At 46.3% G+C, this 19,057-nt stretch overlaps 1 protein-coding gene across 1 annotated transcript; it reads left to right on the plus strand.

The window, feature by feature from the left end:
• The first annotated feature begins 4,734 nt into the window (after window positions 1-4,734).
• On the plus strand, window positions 4,735-17,449 carry gfer (growth factor, augmenter of liver regeneration (ERV1 homolog, S. cerevisiae)). The gene is made up of 3 exons (XM_086000399.1): window positions 4,735-4,969; window positions 12,289-12,500; window positions 16,533-17,449. The coding sequence occupies exons 1-3, from the start codon at window positions 4,772-4,774 to the stop codon at window positions 16,693-16,695; spliced, it is 573 nt and encodes a 190-aa protein (XP_085856525.1). The 5' UTR covers window positions 4,735-4,771; the 3' UTR covers window positions 16,696-17,449.
• The last annotated feature ends 1,608 nt before the right edge of the window (window positions 17,450-19,057 follow it).

The following is a 19,057-nucleotide window of genomic DNA, read 5'->3' on the forward strand; positions in this document are numbered from 1 at the left end:
AAAGGATGACGACGTCACACCTGGGCGACTGTCAAAGATCCTAACTGATGCGAAAGAAGTGTTCCAGCAAGGACTCGGAACACTAAAAGGCATGACAGCGACGATTAAAATTGAAGGAAACGCAAGCCCAAAATTTTTTAAGGCCAGACCGGTACCTTATGAGATCCGCCCAGCCGTCGAAGCAGAGCTGGAGAGTCTGGAACATTCAGGTGTACTGTCCAAGGTAGACTGGAGCGAGTGGGCTACACCCATCGTCCCTGTGATGAAAAAGTCGTTGAGCAGCACGCCTGGGGAACCAAAGAAGGTTCGCATCTGTGGGGACTTTAAGGTAACAGTGAACCCGGTCCTTCACACCGTAAAATATCCACTTCCGCGGATTGAAGATATTTTCGCCTCGCTATCTGGAGGGAAACGCTTCACTATGATTGATCTGGCTCAGGCGTATCTGCAAATGGAGGTAGAAGAAGCATCAAAGAAATACCTCACAATCAACACCCATAAAGGTCTCTACCAATACAACCGGCTGGTATTCGGGGTAGCATCAGCTCCGGCTATTTGGCAGAGGGCAATGGAACAAGTCCTGCAAGGGATCCCAGGGACCCAGTGTTATTTGGATAACATCCTGGTCACGGGTGAAAATGACAGTGATCACCTTGCCAACCTGGAGCAGGTGCTCACTAGATTGCAGGAATATGGGCTCCGAGCTAACCGCCCCAAATGCGAGTTTTTTAGAAAACAAATCTCATATTGTGGCCACGTTATCGATAAAGAGGGGTTACATAAGTCCCCAGAGAAGATTGAGGCAGTAGTCAAGGCTCCAGCACCGGAAAATGTGTCACAACTGAGGTCGTTCCTCGGGCTGGTAAACTACTACCATAAGTTCTTGCCAAATCTTTCTACAATACTACACCCACTGAACACCCTACTGCAAACTGGGGTGCCATGGAAGTGGAGTGACGAATGTAGACGAGCTTTCCAGAAGAGCAAAACACTAATCACATCGAAAGAGGTATTGGTCCATTACAACCCAGCATTACCAATTTGGTTGGCATGTGATGCGTCACCCTACGGCATTGGAGCGGTGCTGTCGCACAAATTCTCGGACGGCTCATAGAGGCCAATAGCCTTTGCGTCACAATCACTAACCTCAGCCGAGCGTAACTACGTCCAGATTGACAGGGAGGCCCTCAGCCTAGTGTGGGGAGTGAAAAAGTTCAATCACTATCTGCACGGGCAGAAATTCACCTTGCTGACTGATCACCAGCCTCTTGTCTCCATTTTTAATCCGAAGAAGGGCGTTCCGGTGATGACTGCGCAACGACTACAAAGATGGTCACTTTTTCTAGGGGCGCACCACTATGAGATTGAATATAAGGGCACGAAACAGCATGGAAATGCTGATGGGCTATCACGCCTGCCACTGCCTACTGCGGAGGAAGCACCAGCAGTGGATCCTGTCGAAATATTCCATTCGACTATAGTTGAATACCTACCGGTAACTAACGCTTGTATCGAAAAGGAAACCCGAAATGACCCGACACTGTCTCGGGTATATGATTTGACGGTGAAGGGATGGCCAGCATATGGCGACTCACTGTTGCCAGCATTCTCGACAAGGAGAGAACAGCTGTCAGTGTACCGGGGGACCTTGATGTGTGGATCCCGAGTGGTAATTCCACCCAAGTTAAGGGATAGAGTGCTCAATGAGCTTCATGAGGGTCATCTGGGAGGGGTAAAAATGAAAAGCCTAGCCAGGGCTTATGTGTGGTGGCCGGGAATCGATAAACAAATCGAGGACCTGACCAAGAGCTGCTCAGGATGCCAGAAAGTCCAAAATGCACCACCACAGGCCCCTCTACACCCATGGGAGTGGCCCTCATCTCCATGGCAATGGGTGCATATTGATTTTGCTAGTCCATTCATGGACTCAATGTCTTTAATAGCCGTGGATGCGCACTCGAAATGGCCTGAGGTCATCAAAATGTCCTCCACCACCACGGAGAAAACTATTGCAGTCCTACGGACCATTTTTGCCAGGAATGGCTTGCCAGAACAGATTTGCTCCGACAACGGACCACAGTTTGTGTCCGAAGACTTCCGGAGGTTCTTGAAAAAGAATGGGGTAAGGCATTACACATCCGCCCCGTATCATGCAGCCACAAATGAATTGGCTGAGGTTCGTACAAACCTTTAAGAAGGCAATAAAGGCTATGTACAATGACAACATACCGCTGCAGCACAAGGTGGACAATTTCCTGGTCGCCTACCGGAATGCCACACATGCAGTCACCAACCAGGCCCCGGCCATGATGTTCTTTAACCAAAGGTTAAGATCTCGCCTGGATTTGCTCAGACCAAACGTACGAAGAGATGTTGAGAGTAAGCAATTCCAGCACATCCATGAGAAGCCAACAAGGAGCTTCAATGTAGGGCAACCAGTCTTGGCCCGCGACTACCGAACAGAAAAATGGCAGCCAGGAACGATATGCACACGGCAGGGCCCACTAATGTACACAGTGGACGTTGGGGAGAGCATCGTGAGACGCCATGCTGACCAGATCCTAGAGTCACAGGAACAAGTCAACCCCATGCCTCGCCCATACGTACCTGGTGATGAACCCGACGTACAGGTCGCATCTACCCCAGAAACAGTAGCATCGGAAGCTGATGAACCAACCGACGACAGGGGGCCAGAATCGCCTCCGCACCAAGAGCGAGACACTCGGGAAAGGCGCTATCCAGAAAGGATCAGGAAGCCTCCCCAAAGACTGAATTTATAAATAGACTATTTTCAGCTAATGTTGCATGTTAAAAGTGTTAATTGTAATTAGTTTGATATTTAATTGTTAAATGAGTGTTATGGTACTGTTAATCTTAAAGGGGAGGAATTGTAATGTATGTACCTTTAAGGGGGGGAACTACTTTTTACAGCTCATGTATACTGTAGTACCGGCAGTGACCACACCTGTATATAGCCCAGAGTAGTAATCTGTACAGATCAGTTGCAGTCTGAGCCACGTTGAGTAAACACCTATTTTACCATTCTCCGCAGTCTGTGTCTTCTTATTCACGGACGTAACACCCTCCATGGCAAGAACATCCTTCCTCAGATAAGGTGACCAAAACGGCACACAATACTCAAGGTGTGGTCTCACCAAGGCCCTGTACAACTGCAGCAAGACATCCTTGCTCCTGTTCTCGAATCCTCTCGCTACGAAGGCCAACATACCATTTGCCTTCTTAACAGCCTGCTGCACCTGCATGCTTACCTTCAGCGACTGGTGCACAAGGACACCCAGGTCTCGTTGCACTTCCCCTTTTCCCAATCTATTGCCGTTCAGACAATAATCTGCCTTCCTGTTTTTGCCATCAAAGTGGGTAACCTCGCATTTATCCACATTATACTGCATCTGTTATGCTTCTGCCCAATCACCCAACCTGTCCAAATCATACTGGAGTTTCTCGATATCCTCCTCACAGCACACACACCCACCCAGCTTTGTGTCGTCTGCAAACTTGGAGATATTACATCTAATTCCCTCGTCTAGGTCATTAATATATATTGTGAATAGCTGGGGTCCTAGGACCGATCCCTGCGGTACCCCACTAGTCACTGCCTGCCACTCGGAAAAAGACCCATTTATTCCAAAAGATCTCCTGTTTTTCAGGAAGGGGGGAATCTCACTGTATGAAAAGTTGAAAATTTGTGGAGAGTGGATGAATGGCCTCCTTGTGTGCTGCCCACCTATGGCGTCAGGAGGTTGCTGCTGCCCACCTATGGTGCCGGGAGGTTTGTGCTGCCCACCTATGGTGCCGGGAGGTTGCTGCTGCCCACCTATGGTGCCGGGAGGTTTGTGCTGCCCACCTATGGTGCCGGGAGGTTGCTGCTGCCCACCTATGGTGCCGGGAGGTTGCTGCTGCCCACCTATGGTGATGGGAGGCTGCTGCTGCCCACCTATGGGGCCGGGAGGCTGCTGCTGCCCACCTATGGGGCCGTGAGGTTGCTGCTGCCCACCTATGGTGCCGGGAGGTTGCTGCTGCCCACCTATGGTGCCGGGAGGTTTGTGCTGCCCACCTATGGTGCTGGGAGGTTTGTGCTGCCCACCTATGGTGCTGGGAGGCTGCTGCTGCCCACCTATGATGCCGGGAGGCTGCTGCTACCCACCTATGGTGCTGGGAGGTTGCTGCTGCCCACCTATGGGGCCGGGAGGTTGCTGCTGCCCACCTATGGGGCCGGGAGGTTGCTGCTGCCCACCTATGGTGCTGGGAGGTTGCTGCTGCCCACCTATGGTGCCGGGAGGTTGCTGCTGCCCACCTATGGGGCCGGGAGGTTGCTGCTGCCCACCTATGGGGCCGGGAGGTTGCTGCTGCCCACCTATGGTGCTGGGAGGTTGCTGCTGCCCACCTATGGTGCCGGGAGGTTGCTGCTGCCCACCTATGGTGCCGCGAGGTTGCTGCTGCCCACCTATGGTGATGGGAGGCTGCTGCTGCCCACCTATGGGGCCGGGAGGCTGCTGCTGCCCACCTATGGTGCCGGGAGGTTTGTGCTGCCCACCTATGGTGCTGGGAGGCTGCTGCTGCCCACCTATGATGCTGGGAGGCTGCTGCTGTCCACCTATGGTGCCAGGAGGTTGCTGCTGCCCACCTATGGTGATGGGAGGCTGCTGCTGCCCACCTATGGGGCCAGGAGGTTGCTGCTGCCCAGCAATCCCATTGGTGAATCCTGTGTTGGCTTTCAGACAGCTGTTCCCAGGGTGCAGTGCGGTTAAAGATGGCGGCGCCCAGGCCGAGCCCGAGCGGCGCCGGCCCGTTCGCCGGGTTTCCCTTCCCGGTGGGAAACGTCGGCGACACCGATACCGCCGAGAGAAGCGCGCCTCAGAGCGGCGGTGGGAAGCCGAAGAAACCGTGCCGGGCCTGCGTGGACTTCAAGACGTGGATTCGGGATCAGAAGAAGCAGGTGGTGTCTGCGGTAAGGAAGAGGAAGAGCGGCCGCCGGCGGTGATGGGGGGGTCGGGCCGGGCATGGCCGGCCGTTTAACCCCGGGGCGGGGAGAGAGGGAGACCACCTGATCGAGCGGCCATGTGACTGTCGTGGTTCACGGTCACTGGTTCAAGGGAATTCTGGGAGCTTGGAATGGGTCATATCCACAATAACATCTAAAAGACTTGCATTTCTATAGCACCTATCACGACCACCGGAGGTACCAAAGCACTTTACAGCCAATGAAGTACTTTTGGAGTATAGTCACTGTTGTAATGTGGGAAACGCAGCAGCCAATTTGGACTCAGCAAGCTCCTACAAACAGCAATGTGATGTTGATTGAGGGATAAATATTGTCCAGGATACCAGGGATAACTCCCCTGCTCCTCTTCAAAAAATGCCATGGGCTGTTTTACGTCCACCTGAGAGAGCAGACGGCGGCCTCAGTTTAACGTCTCATTCGAAAGACGGCGCCTCCGACAGTGCAGCCCTCCGTCGGCACTGCATTGGAGCGTCAGCCTAGATTTTGATGCTCAAGTCCCTGGAGTGGGACTTGAACCCACAACTTTCTGAATCAGAGGCCAGAGCGCTACCCACTGAACCACAGCTGACATACCAGCAAAGCTGTGGCTCCCCCTGATGTCTCTTTTTGAGGCAGACTCAATTGTGGCTTTTGAAAGGGGAATTGGATAAGTACCTGAAGGGAAATAAATTGCAGGGCTACGAGAAAAGGGCGGGGGCTGTGGGACTAGCTGAAGTGCCCTTGCAGCGAGCCGGCACGGGCTCGACGGGCCGAATGGCCTCCTACTGTGCTGTAACCATTCTATGATTCTATGACTATCCGTTAGAATTGATGATTAAATCATCCATCAGAATCACTTAAACTGTAAGTGTCCCCTTTCTAAAGAGGCACAAGCAATATAGAATCATTAGAAATTTACAGCACAGAAGGAGATCATTCGGCCCACCGTGTCTATGCCAGCCGAAAAAGAGCTAACCAGCCTAATTCCCCCTTTCCAGCTCTTGGTCCGTAGCCCTGTAGGTTACGGCGCTTCAAGTGCATATCCAAGCACTTTTCAAATGTACAAAAGCAAAATACTGCAAATGCTGGATATCTGAAATTAAAACAGAAAATGCTGGAAATACTTAGCAGGTCAGGTAGCTTCTGTGGAGAGAGAAACAGAGTTAACGTTTCAGGTTGATGACCTTTCATGTGATGTGATGAGGGTCTCTGCCTCTACCACCCTTTCAGGCAGAGGTCCAGACCCCCACCACCCTCTGAGTGAAAGAAGTTCTCCTCAAATCCCATCTAATCCTTCTACCAATTACTTTAAATCTATGCCCCCTGGTTATTGACCTTTCTGCTAATATGTTCCAAGTTATAATAAAACTAATGGGGGGTAAAAAAGTAATCGAATTATAATTTTGTTCCCTGTATCCACAATGCACTCCAGTCCCTTCGGTGCCCACCGGTCACAGAAAGCCTCAAGCGTACCGGCGGACACCGCATGCTCCCTCTGCAGGGACACCTGAGCTTAGAAGTCGCGGAAGAGAGGCAGCCAGCTGGAGCAAACCCCCCCCCCTGTCGACCGTGTTCTGCCTGGATCTGTTCATGCCAGCTTGGCTAGGCCCAGGAGCAGACCAATGAGGAAGTCCTCCGACCTGCCCGCTCCCCTCTGCACCGGGTGGCCAAGGCCAATGATGTCTCTTGGCTCAGTTGGGCTCATTCTTGCCTCCTAGTCACAAGGGTTCAAGACCCACTCCAGGATTTGAGCACATAATCCAAGGTGTGACTCCAGTGCAGCACTGAGGGAGTGCTGTGTTGTCAGGTGTCATCCTTCAGATTAGATCTCAGACCTACCAAACTCGGAAAAGCTGATAAATTACTTCAAAAATCTGCACTGTACCCCTTGGCCAGTATACCTTTTCTGACAATTGATTCCCAAAATGGAATGCAGTATGACAGTTGCGATAAGTATCTCTTGATGGAAATGAGCCTTTCATAGGTGAAGTAGGTGGCTCTGAAATGATCCTTTGGATTTTGTTAATTTGGTTCCTTTACTGATGAAACTAGTCTGTGACCCCAAAACTGAAGAGGAGATTTCTCAAACGGGCTGTCTCCTGCAAAATATGGAAAGGTGGACAAATATTGTATCTGCGAACACGTCGAACAGTACCCTTAAACTCTGGATCAGTAACCTAACTTGAGTCGATGTAAGACATTCATAAATGAGCATAAGCTGCAGTGCTTGCTCAAAACTAGGGGCCATAAATAAAAGATAGTCACAAATAAATCCAATAAGGAATTTAGGAGAATTTTCTTAACAACAACTTGTATTTATATAGCGCCTTTAAGGCAGTAAAACGTCCCAAGGCGCTTCACAGGAGTATTATAAGACAAAAATCTGACACCAAGCCACATAAGGAGAAATTAGGGCAGGTGACCAAAAGCTTGGTCAAAGAGGTAGGTTTTAAGGAGCATCTTAAAGGAGGAAAGAGAGGTGGAGAGGTTTAGGGAGGGAATTCCAGAGCTTAGGGCCTAGGCAGCTGAAGGTACGGCCGCCAAAGGTTGAGCGATTATAATCAGGGATGCTCAAGAGGGCAGAATTAGAGGAGCGCAGGTATCTTGGGAGTTCGGGGCTGGAGGAGATTACAGAGATAGGGAGGGGCAAGGCCATGGAGGGATTTCAAAACAAGGATGAGAATTTTGAAATCAAGGCCTTGCTTAACCGGGAGCCAATGTAGGTCAGCCAACACAGGGGTGATGGGTGAACGGGGCTTGGTGCGAGTTAGGACACGGGCAGCCGAGTTTTGGATGACCTCAAGTTTACGTAGGATAGAACGTGGGAGGCCAGTCAGGAGTGCATTGGAATAGTCAAGTCTAGAGGTAACAAAGGCATGGATGAGGGTTTCAGCAGCGGATGAGCTGAGGCAGGGCAGAGACGGACGATGTTACTGAGGTGGAAATAGGCGGTCTTAGTGATGCTGCGGATATGTGGTCGGAAGCTTATTTCATGGTCAAATATGACACCAAGGTTGCGAACAGTGTGGTTCAGCCTCAGACAGATGTTAGGGAGAGGGATGGAGTTGGTGGCTAGGGAACGGAGTTTGTGGTGGGGACCGAAAACAATGGCTTCGGTCTTCCCAATATTTAATTGGAGAAAATTTCTGCTCATCCAGTGCTGGATTTCGGACAAGCAGTCTGACAATTTAGAGACTGTGGCGGGGTCGAGAGAAGTGGTGGTGAGGTAGAGCTGGGTGTCGTCGGTGTACATGTGCTGTGTTTTTGGATGATGTCACCAAGGGGCAGCGTGTAGATGAGAAATAGGAGGGGGCCAAGGATAGATCCTTCAGATTAGATCTCAGACCTACCAAACTCAAGAAAAGCTGATAAATGACTTCAAAAATCTGCATTGTACCCCCTAAAGGCCAATATACCTTTTCTGACAGTTGATCCCCAAAACGGAATGCAGTACGACAGTTGGGATAAGTATCTTTTGATGGAAATGAGCCTTTCATAGATGAAGTAGGTGGCTCAGAAATGATCCTTTGGATTTTGTTAATTTGGTTCCTTTACTGATGAAACTAGTCTGTGACCCCAAAACTGAAGAGGTAATGATGTGGGAGCGGGAAGAGAAGCCATTGCAGGTGGTTCTCTGGCTACGATTAGATAGATAAGAATGGAACCAGAGAGTGGTGAGAATGTGGAACTCACTACCACACGGAGTGGTTGAGGCGAATAGCATAGATGCATTTAAGGGGAAGCTCGAGAAGCGCATGAGGGAGAAAGGAATATGCTGATAGGGTGAGATGAAGTAAATAGAGTGGGAGGAGGCTCATGTGGAGCATGAACACTGGCATAGACCAGCTGTGTTGTGGGAACGCAACAGTCTGCACATGCCCAGGGCTGACTGACGTTTGTGCATGTGCGATGTCGCAAAGTCACTGCAATGATGATGGGAAAGTTTATAATAACAACAGAAAATGCTGGAAAAACTCAGCAGGCCAGGCAACATCCATGGAGAGTGAAATAAAGTCAACGTTTCAGGTCGAAACCCTTCGTCGTGGAAAAGTTTATACCTGATAACATCATGGTGATGCTGTCAATGCACTGTTGCTGTAGCAGCACATTTACTATCCTTGGTAGGACTGATGACCGCCAGGAATACCCAGTGGAAGTGCTATACTGCACAGAATATCCAAAGCGGTATCTGCCCCAGCTTCCAGTGAAGCAAGAGTGGGTCAGCTGCCCTTGTTCATGGTGCCACCTATTTCATAGGTGGCACCATGAAACAGTCAACAGGGCAGCCTGCTTTTTGTCACCCACTGTCTTTCGTCCCTTTCCTGATCCAAATTAGTGACTCGACTTAAGTAGCCTCCTCAAGCTCGCTATTGCCCTCCAAGATTTGTCACTTAGCTGTTGTCTGCCTTGTGTGGATGGGTGATACAAGTGTGTTGTGTGTAGGCTGTTCCTATAGTAAATGTTATTTTTGGTATAGATATATTTATACTTGATTAGTATGCTAACTGTATGCTTTTGGAACGATCAGCTCGTATTTTGGGCCCGTTTGTGCCATTTGCATCAGGGCTGTAAATGGAGGTGAGCTACAGATCAGCCATGATCTAATTGAATGGCCGAACATGCTCGAGGGGCTGAATGGCCAACTCCTGTCCCTGTTTCCCTAGGACAGTTTAAATTGCCTCACAAAGCATCGCCGGTTATCTTTTCTGTTCACGAGGTTTTAGCATATGTGCAGAAGAGGTAGGCCATGATACTTTGTGGGGCAATTTAAGGAAATCTGAAGATTGAAGTCTGCAGAATGTCTTTATGCTTACTTCAGTAGGTGAGTTAGATACATCTGATTCTGATACAAAAATCTGATGGAACTCGGAGAACCCCGTCTGTCATTGTTTGGACTGGCGGCTGCAGCAACACGTGCATTCATTTCATTTGCTTCATTCTCTCTTTCTTGGAACGTAAAGGCAAAAAAACTACACATTTTTAGTGAAAATTGCTACAGCAAAATTACAGAGATTTTTTTTCACCAGATGCATGGTGGAAAAGATGAATAATCCACTCAATGCATCAGTAACTATCCATTTTAAATCTTCGCTGATCTGATTCTTTCTTTGGCCAACAAAAGGATAGGGGAACTCTAGCGGTAATATCCGAGACGTGACCAGCTCGTTCTTTGTTTATAGAAAATGTGACATTTAGAGATCTTTTAGGGAACGCTACATTTGTCCACCATGGGACATACTTAGATGGCCTCAACCAAGAGAAACCTCCCCACAGTACATCATTGGTGTCTCTAGAATCATCGGTTCCCAGACAGATCACACTTTTTTTTTTTTTTTTAAGGACCGCATAAGAGGTGCCGCTCCCATTGGTTCCAGCAATGGCAAACCGCTTAGGAGCACACAGCATTCAGGCAGTGCAGGATTGCCCCCCCAAAGGAACAGTGTGAAGAGGGGGCTGGGGAAAGCTGATGTCCATGTGAAACTATGTACCTGCTTTTTATATGTTACACGACAGGCCCGTGAGTTTCAGTTTTCTCAGGAAAAATAAACTGAATTGGCGATCTTAAAATGCTATTTCAAAATCCTGAAATCCAAAGTAACAAAAAGCAATTAAACTTATTCCGTCACCTTGAAACAGTAGCCTTGGTCATCGGCCTTTTATTCTGGGCTGTTTTCCAGCTGTGCACTCTATTTTTGAGCTGTCACTTTTTCCAACTTTTGTAGGTTGGCATTAGGGTTGCCACTCTGGTTGAACGTATTCCTGGAGGTGTTATTTTATGAAAAAATAAAGACTTGCACTTATATAGCGCCTTTCACAACTCCAGGACATTCCGAAGCGCTTTACATCCAATGAAGTACTTTTTGAAGTGGAGTCACTGTTGTAATGTGGGCAACGCGGCAGCCAATTTGCACACAGCAAGCTCCCACAAACAGCAATGTGATAATGACCGTTTTTTTTTAGTGGTATTGACAGAGATAAATATTGGCCAGGACACCGGGGAGAACTCCCCTGCTCTTCTTTGAAATAGTGCCATGGGATCTTTTACATCCACCTGAGAGAGCAGACGGAGCCTCGGTTTAAAGTCTCATCCGAAAGAAGGCATATCTGACAGTGCAGCGCTCCCTCAGCACTGCACTGGAGTGTCAGCCTAGATTTTTGTGCTCAAGTCCCTGGAGTGGGACTCGAACCCACAACCTTCTGACTCAGAGGTGAGTGTGCCACCCACTGACCTCAAAACTCCATGCCCACACTCCCGCCATCCCACACCAATTGTAAAGCGAATAAATTCTTCACTACCCGACTGAATGATTCTTGACTGTCAGTCAAACAGCCTTTTTTCCCCATGCACAATATTTTTATAACTATTAAACAAAAGTGTTCAAAGACAACTTTTTAAAAAACACAATTTTTTTTAATGTGCCCCTATAATGTTTCTCCCGGTGTTGCTCGCAGTGTCCAGGAGATTCGTCTTTAATTCCTGGAGACTCCCGGGCAATCTTGTAGGGTTGGCAATCCTAGTTGGCATGTACATAAACTTGTGACCTAGTGCAGCTTTGGTGTTTGTCTTATAGAATCATAGAATAGAATCATAGACTGATGCAGCACAGAGGAGGCCATTCGGCCCATTGTGCCTGTGACTGGCTCTCTGAAAGAGCCATCCGATTAGTCCTATTTCCCCCTCCTCTTTCCCCATAGCCCAGCAAATTTTCCCCCTTTGCGTATTTATCCAATTCCTTTTGAAAGTTGTTATTGAATCTGCTTCCACTACCCTTTCAGGCACTGCATTCCAGCTCATAACAACTTGCTGCATAAAAAAAAAGTTTCCTCATGTCGCCTCTGGTTCATCCCCGGTACAATTCTAGTAAGTCTCCTCTGCACCCTCGCAAAGGCCTTGACATCCTTCCTAAAGTGTGGTGTCCTTCCTCGTGCAGTTTCCCCCACATGAGACTTTTACATTGGGGCTCACTAACATTGATTTGCATTTTCTAAACAGAAGCCCCTCAACAGAACCTAATCCAATATATCCTCTTGGAAAATAATGCGACTGTTACAATGCAGTACTTTAAAAAAAAAAAAAAATCGTAGCTGAGGTATGGTAGGATTTGTTTTTCAATCAGTTACTGACATCAATATTGTTTTTATTTAATTGAATGCTTCTGAGTATAATTGCAAAAGAATGCTTGTGAAATTTCTCATGTCCAAATACAAAATTTCTGATTCATTCCGTTTAATGCTTTAAGATTTATTTATATATATTTTTTAAATCCACTGTACTTGTTCTACAGGATGTTACAGTAGACCTGGATAGAGAGCGTCCAGTTGAATGCCCTTTAGATCGGGAAGAACTGGGAAGGAGCACCTGGTCTTTCCTTCATACAATGGCAGCATATTACCCAGACAAGCCCACCAGCACTCAACAGGAGGACATGAAGCAGTTTATTTCTTTGTTTTCCAAGTTCTTTCCCTGTGAGGAGTGTGCAGAAGACTTGAGAGACAGGTCAGTGTGGTACTGTATTACTAATTTTTTTTTTCTTCTTTAGTATCCTTTGGACTAATATTGCAGACTAATTTCTGTCTGTCTGGGCTAATCAATCTGGAATAAAATCATGTTAAAGCTACTTTAGCAACAAAAGTAAATCTGGTCATGTAGCTTTAATCCCAAACTACAACATAAACACGCAAAACAGAATTTTAAATAACTTAAAACTACTGCTTACTACTTTCGTATAACGGGAAAAGCTTATAATGGGATGTCTAGTTTGGCTATCCATTGGCTGGCCTCCTGAGATGCTGAGTGGAGAAATGAGGTGCCTCCTGCAGCAGATCTTAGTAACTTAAACAATCTCTGGTTTGTCCTGCTATCCATAATTCATTTTATTCTCTAGCTTTTTTTTTTAGTTTTAACTGCTAATTTTGCTTTTTTAAAAGCTTTTCTCCCAATCTCTTCACCCCCCCCCCCTTTTTTCCTAACTTTAAAATAGTTAAGTTGCCTTTTTTATTTTGCCTCCATGCTCCCACTGTCCAATTTGGAAAAACTTGCTTAACTAAAACCTGATCCAATTTTTCAGCTGATTAAATGGAAAAGCAGTGATTGACATGGTCATCATATCTATTTTTTTAATTATTTGTTTATGGGATGTGGGCGTCGCTGGCAAGGCCAGCATTTATTGCCCATCCCTAATTGCCCTCGAGAAGGTGGTGGTGTGATGTGGTGAAGATACTCCCACAGTGCTGTTCGGGAGGGAGTTCCAGGATTTTGACCCAGCGACGATGAAGGATCGGCGATATACTTCTAAGTCAGGGTGGTGTGTGACTTGGAGGGGAACTTGGAGGTGGTGGTGTTCACGACCCTTTTTTTTCCTCATTCCCATTTTCACGCATTCCCTCTTTGCTGAAGGGCATCGACTCCTTGCTGGGATTACACTTCCATGAGTGCGCTCTTGTACCTCACCGAAGTGGTCATTATTTACGCATGAGCAACAGGCTAGTCCCATCAGAGGGGTCATCGCAGCTGAGCTCATTCCTGACCTTCCCTGATGACGACGCATGCACGTCCAGCAGGAGTTGAACGGATAGTGATCAAGAGTGGGAACCCCGGCTGCTTTTAGTTTTTCTTTTTCCTTTCCCGCAACCAAAGGGGCATTGAGACCAATTGGTGCACTGCAACTGCCACTGCAGCTTGGCAGGCACTGCGATTTGAACCCAGGACCGTTCTGATCCGTCTGGCTTAGTTGCTCACTACGTAAACTTGCTAAATGTATGGAACACTTCCAGTACATAAGTAAATACAGGAAACTTTGTGCTATCCGGCACCGACGGGACCGAGCTGTTGCCGTCCCATCAAAACTGCCGGACAAACCAGCGCTAATGTTGAAACATACGGAGATTTTGAGCTCCGTATCTGGCAACAAACCCTGTAACAGCTTCTAAACAGTCGGCCGTACCTTGCAAGCGTCTCTGTAGCTTAGCAACAGCTTCAGCGAGACCTTGCAGAGCCTGACTGGTGGAAAAAAAAGCAACGAAAAGAAAAAAAACCTAACGAAACGGCTCCTGATTTTTGCCGCTGGCTCGAGCATTCCGGACAGTTAACCTCCGGATAAACCAAAGTTTCCTGTATAAACGCCTGGTTTGAGGGTGGCATGTTGGGCCAGAGGCTGAAGCTCAGGGAGGGTCTAAGGGCGGAGGGGTGTTTGGACCACAGGTTGACTCTGACGTAGCTGGACGAGTGACATTTGGTCAGTGGAGGCTGTAGGCTAGAACTTGAGTTTTAGGTCAGCCCCCAGGTCAAGGAGGCAGGTTGAGATCGGGCCAAGAACAGCAAGACACGGGATGGGCACTATGTTGGGGGGGGGTGTGCTGTTTGGTTATGGGCACAAAGGCTTTGAATGCAGGAAATGGGCTGCGGCCAGGCCCTTAGTTGATGTCTGGGATGGTTGTGTGTGGACTGGGGAGTTGGACATTACATAGGATTACATAGGATATAAGGCACAGAAACAGGCCATTCAGCCCAACCAGTCCATGCGGCGTTTATGCTCCACACAAGCCTCCTCCCGTCTTTCCTCATCTAAATCTATCAGCATAACCCTCAGTCCCTTCTCCCTCATATGCTTGTCTAGCCTCCCCTTAAATGCATCTATACTATTCGCTTCAACCACTCTCTGTGGTAGCGAGTTCCACATTCTCACCACTCTCTGGGTAAAGAAGTTTCTTCTGAATTCCCTATTGGATTTCTTGGTGACTATCTTATATTGATGGCCTCTAGTTATGCTCTTCCCCACAAGTGGAAACATTCTCTCTGTATCCACTCTATCAAAACTTTTCATAATTTTAAAGACCTCTATTAGGTCACCCCTCAGCCTTTTTTCAAGAGAAAAGAGACCCAGTCTGTTCATCCTTTCCTGATATGTATACCCTCGCATTTCTGGTACCATCCTTGTAAATCTTCTCTGCACCCTCTCCAGTGCCTCTATATCCTTTTTATAATATGGCGACCAGAACTGTACGCAGTACTCCAAGTGTGGTCTAACCAAGGTTCGATACATAACGATTCATAACTTCCCACTTTTCACTTCTATCCCTCTAGAAATAAACTCTAGTGCTTGGTTTGCTTTTTTTATGGCCTTGCTAACCTGTGTCGCTACTTTTAGTGATTTGTGTATTTGTACTCCGAGATCCCTTTGTTCCTCTACCCCACCCAGACTCGCACCCTCCAAGTAATAAGTGACCTCCCTATTCTTCCTACCAAAATGTAATACCTCACATTTACCTGTGTTGAACTTCATTTGCTAATTATATGCCCATTCTGCAAGTTTATTAATGTTCTACTGTAATTTGTTGCAGCCCTCTTCAGTATTGACTATTTGGTGTCATCTGCAAATTTAGAAATTGTGTTTTTGATTCCAAAGTCTAAATTGTTAATGTAAATTGTGAACAGCAGTGGTCCCAGCACGGATCCTTGTGGAACACCGCTACCCACCTTCTGCCACTGTGACTCGCTACCCTTTATTCCTACTCTCTGCTTTCTGTCCTGAAGCCAGCCAGCTATCCATTCTGCTACTTGTCCCCTGACTCCGCATTCTCTGACCTTGTTCATCAGTCTATTATGGGGTACCTTATCGAAGACCTTTTGAAAATCTAGATAAATCACATCTACTGCATTACCATTGTCTACTCTCTCTGTTACCTCTTCAGAAATTTCAATAAAGTTGGTCAAGCAAGACTTTCCCTTTTGAAATCTATGTTGACTATTCATTATTATATTTTTGATTTTTAGTGTAATTCTGTTTTCTTCTTTAGTAGGGATTCCATTATTTTTCCTACCACCGATGTTAAGCTGACTGGTCTATAATTCCCTGGACATGTTCTATCCCCCTTCTTAAACGTCGGTATTACATTAGCTATCCGCCAGTCCTCTGGCACTACACCTTTTTCTAATGAATTATTAAACATGTGTAGTAATGCCTCTGCTATCTCTTCCCTAGGTTCTTTTAAAAATGTGTGGATGCAATCCATCCGGACCAGGGGTTTTATCCTCTTTGAGTTTGATTAATTCATTTAATATATCCCCTTTTTAAATTTTAAATGCACTAATCTCATCATCCAATGTCATTAGGGCTGCAAAGTTAGGTTAGGAATCGATGGGGAGGCTGGCATGCGGAGTCAGGTGGTGGCAGAGAGGCAACTGCGGGATACATCGTGACTGCTTTGTTTTTGATTGTTGATCTGATTGAACGCTGCTATCCGTATGTGGTTTTCTGGCCATAGAGTCATACAGCACAGAAAGAGGCCCATCGTGTCCACGCCGGCCATCAAGCCCTGTCTATTCTAATCCCATTTTCCAGCACTTAGTCTGTAGCCTTGTATGCTATGGCGTTTCAAGTGCTCATCAAGCTCTTGTCCCCATGCGACGTAGCAATGTCAAGACTTAATAAGATAACAAATAGATTTTTACACAGAGAAGAATTTGCAAAACTTTACTTTGGAATCACTCTCCTGATGCTAATCCTGTGTCTTTATTCCACCGTTGTAGACTGAAGACAATCCCACCGGACACTAGCAACAGGTATAAATTTTCGCAGTGGATGTGCCTTCTGCATAATGACATTAGCAGACGCGTAGGAAAGCCAGAATTCGATTGCTCCAAGGTGGATGAGCGATGGAAGGATGGATGGAAGGATGGTTCATGCGACTGATCTTTAAACCTCATAACAGTTTTATTGTGACTCTGACCTATTTGGTATTTTTTTTCCTGTCCTTGACAGTCTGCTGTTACCTGCTTTTGGTGATATGGAAGTTACGATATGTGCTACCTTAATGTTCCCCTCCTTTCTATCCCCTTACCTCACAATTCCCAAATGAAGATGGATGTTTTCTCGACCTGTTCCTTCAGCTGGGAAAGCGAGGGACAGGTAATGGATTAATTTCACTTTTAACAATTGTTCTTCTTTCTTTATCCTATAGGGGGTGCAATTGCTTCAGGATAATGATTTGCCTGAGCGGAGGCCTCCACTTGTTCCTGATCCAGTTGAGGCAAAAAGGGATTTTTTTTTTTACATCCACAAACAAAGTTTGTTTGGGGGTGGGAGGGGGAAATTTTGGTTCTCCCTTTCCCTCCCCTGTGGAATTGCATAAAATTGAGAATGTTGCCAGGTTTCAATGATTTTTAAGTCTGTCACCACCCAGAAGAACTGTCGATAATTTCAAACATCTAGTGCCATTTCAATATTAAACGGAGAACAGTGACTAGCAGGGGGAGAATCAGAATAGACCTTCGCCTGGCTGTGAACTAATAAACCGATCACATGGCAGTTAGCTTTCAGTGTACCCATCAGAGGGATTTTATAACATTTCAGATGAATCAGTGTATCCGTGAAAATGCTGGGTAATAAAGTAATTCTGATCTCTGTGCAATTACACTAGTTGTCAGCCAGACTGTTAACAGCGTAACTTTGGGTCTAATTTGTTTTCGTTTGCCATCGAGAAGGGGCATGTCTTTCATGCTGAGTAATACAGTGTCCAAAGAAGGTCATTTATCACTTGGTGGTGTAGCGCAAGCGCTGATTGCAGCCATGTTAATGTATTTTCAAGTCTGGTGCTGGACTGAATGGATTATCTATGTATTGGGGTTAGTGTTGGCATGACATATTGGAAACGTTTGTCACATTGTTGAATAGCAGTTTTGTTATGTTGTGATATGCATGTACACTGCAATATGTAAAATGTGCAATTCATGTCAGCCCCCACACCACCCCCATATTGATAGTTTAGTAACTGTTAATGGAATGGAAAACCAAGACATTTTTATAAGTAATTATGACACTTGAAGCATACATGTCTAAAATATGCCTTGTGTTGGAACTGCAGAAAGTTTTTAGTCTCTCACTGTGTTTCCAGAAGCCTTCAGCTGAATAACGCACCTGATCTTCCCAGCTGAAGTCTACTGGAAGCGGAAATGAGACACTAAGCACATATAGGGTGAAATTTGAACAGAAGGAGAATGGAGGACTAAAATAAAACTAGGAAACATTGCAATAATTTTTTTGCATGGAGTTTGTACAAATGCAACCAGATTGGGCTGGTTGTAGAGTATTTGCTACTATTCAGAGTTTGAATAACTTGAGTTGTCAATCATCATGGACACTTTATTTCCTTAAAGGGGCATATTTTATACATGTCCCCAGGCTCCTCAGTGGAGCATTCGACTGCTGCAAAGTTTCATTTAAGGGAGAAAATGCGAACGGTTGTCACCCCACAAAAGACTGATTCCAGTCGGCCAATTATGACCACCCAGATGAAGATGTGGATTCGGGAGAGGAATAAAGTTTAAAATTAAATTTTAAAAACTGCAAAAATATGATTACCTTTTGTGATAGCTCAGAACAGAATTAAGTGTGATATTTTGTGCTTCAACTGCTGAAAGGTGTATTTGTGGTTTGCAATTGTTTTGCGAATTTGCTTAGTTAGTATTTTTACTATGAGCTGTGTTAGTATTTTACTGTGAGCTATGTTGTGCTAAACCTAGGTATGTGCAGAGTATCCTAATGACTTTAGCTGCAATTGCTCTTCTTTAAATCTTGACTGAGCACCATTCTCAATCAGTACGTGAAACCTTTAGTGAAATGTAAATGTGCTGTTTGATAGATTACAATCTGCCCACGTTTTGTGAATTCATTAACGGTGGAAACAGTAAGGCGTACAGTGGGGTTGACCATTTATGATGCGACACTGACTGTGGCCTGGAGTGTACCACCCTCCCCTTAAGCGTTTACCGCTGGAAGTATTGGTAGAGAAGGAATTTAAATATTCTATAAAATCAATTTAACCATGTGGGTGCTTACTAGCTATTACCATTCAATATATTAAAAGGACCCTATAACATGCAGCAAAATAAAACATGACATCCCTTCAGTTCAAATCAAGCGATTAAATCCAGCTTCGGTCAGGAAAGAAAATCAGCTACTCTCACGAACTCCATTTTGTAAGGCTGGAGCATCTGCCGAGGACATAATGTGTCTCTGGGTTCGGAGTGGCTAAAATACTGAAAGGTTTGCCATC

The sequence above is a fragment of the Somniosus microcephalus genome, chromosome 11 (assembly GCF_052327205.1).
Source record: "Somniosus microcephalus isolate GS21.2 chromosome 11, FLI_Smic_1.0, whole genome shotgun sequence".
NCBI classification, from domain to species: Eukaryota; Metazoa; Chordata; class Chondrichthyes; order Squaliformes; family Somniosidae; genus Somniosus; species Somniosus microcephalus.

Coding starts and splice junctions, on each gene's coding strand:
- gfer (XM_086000399.1), top strand. CDS start 4,772: ATGGCGGCGCCCAGGCCGAGCCCGAGCGGCGCCGGCCCGTTCGCCGGG. Junction 4,970..12,288: donor AGAAGCAGGTGGTGTCTGCG/GTAAGGAAGAGG, acceptor CTTGTTCTACAG/GATGTTACAGTAGACCTGGA. Junction 12,501..16,532: donor GCAGAAGACTTGAGAGACAG/GTCAGTGTGGTA, acceptor CCACCGTTGTAG/ACTGAAGACAATCCCACCGG.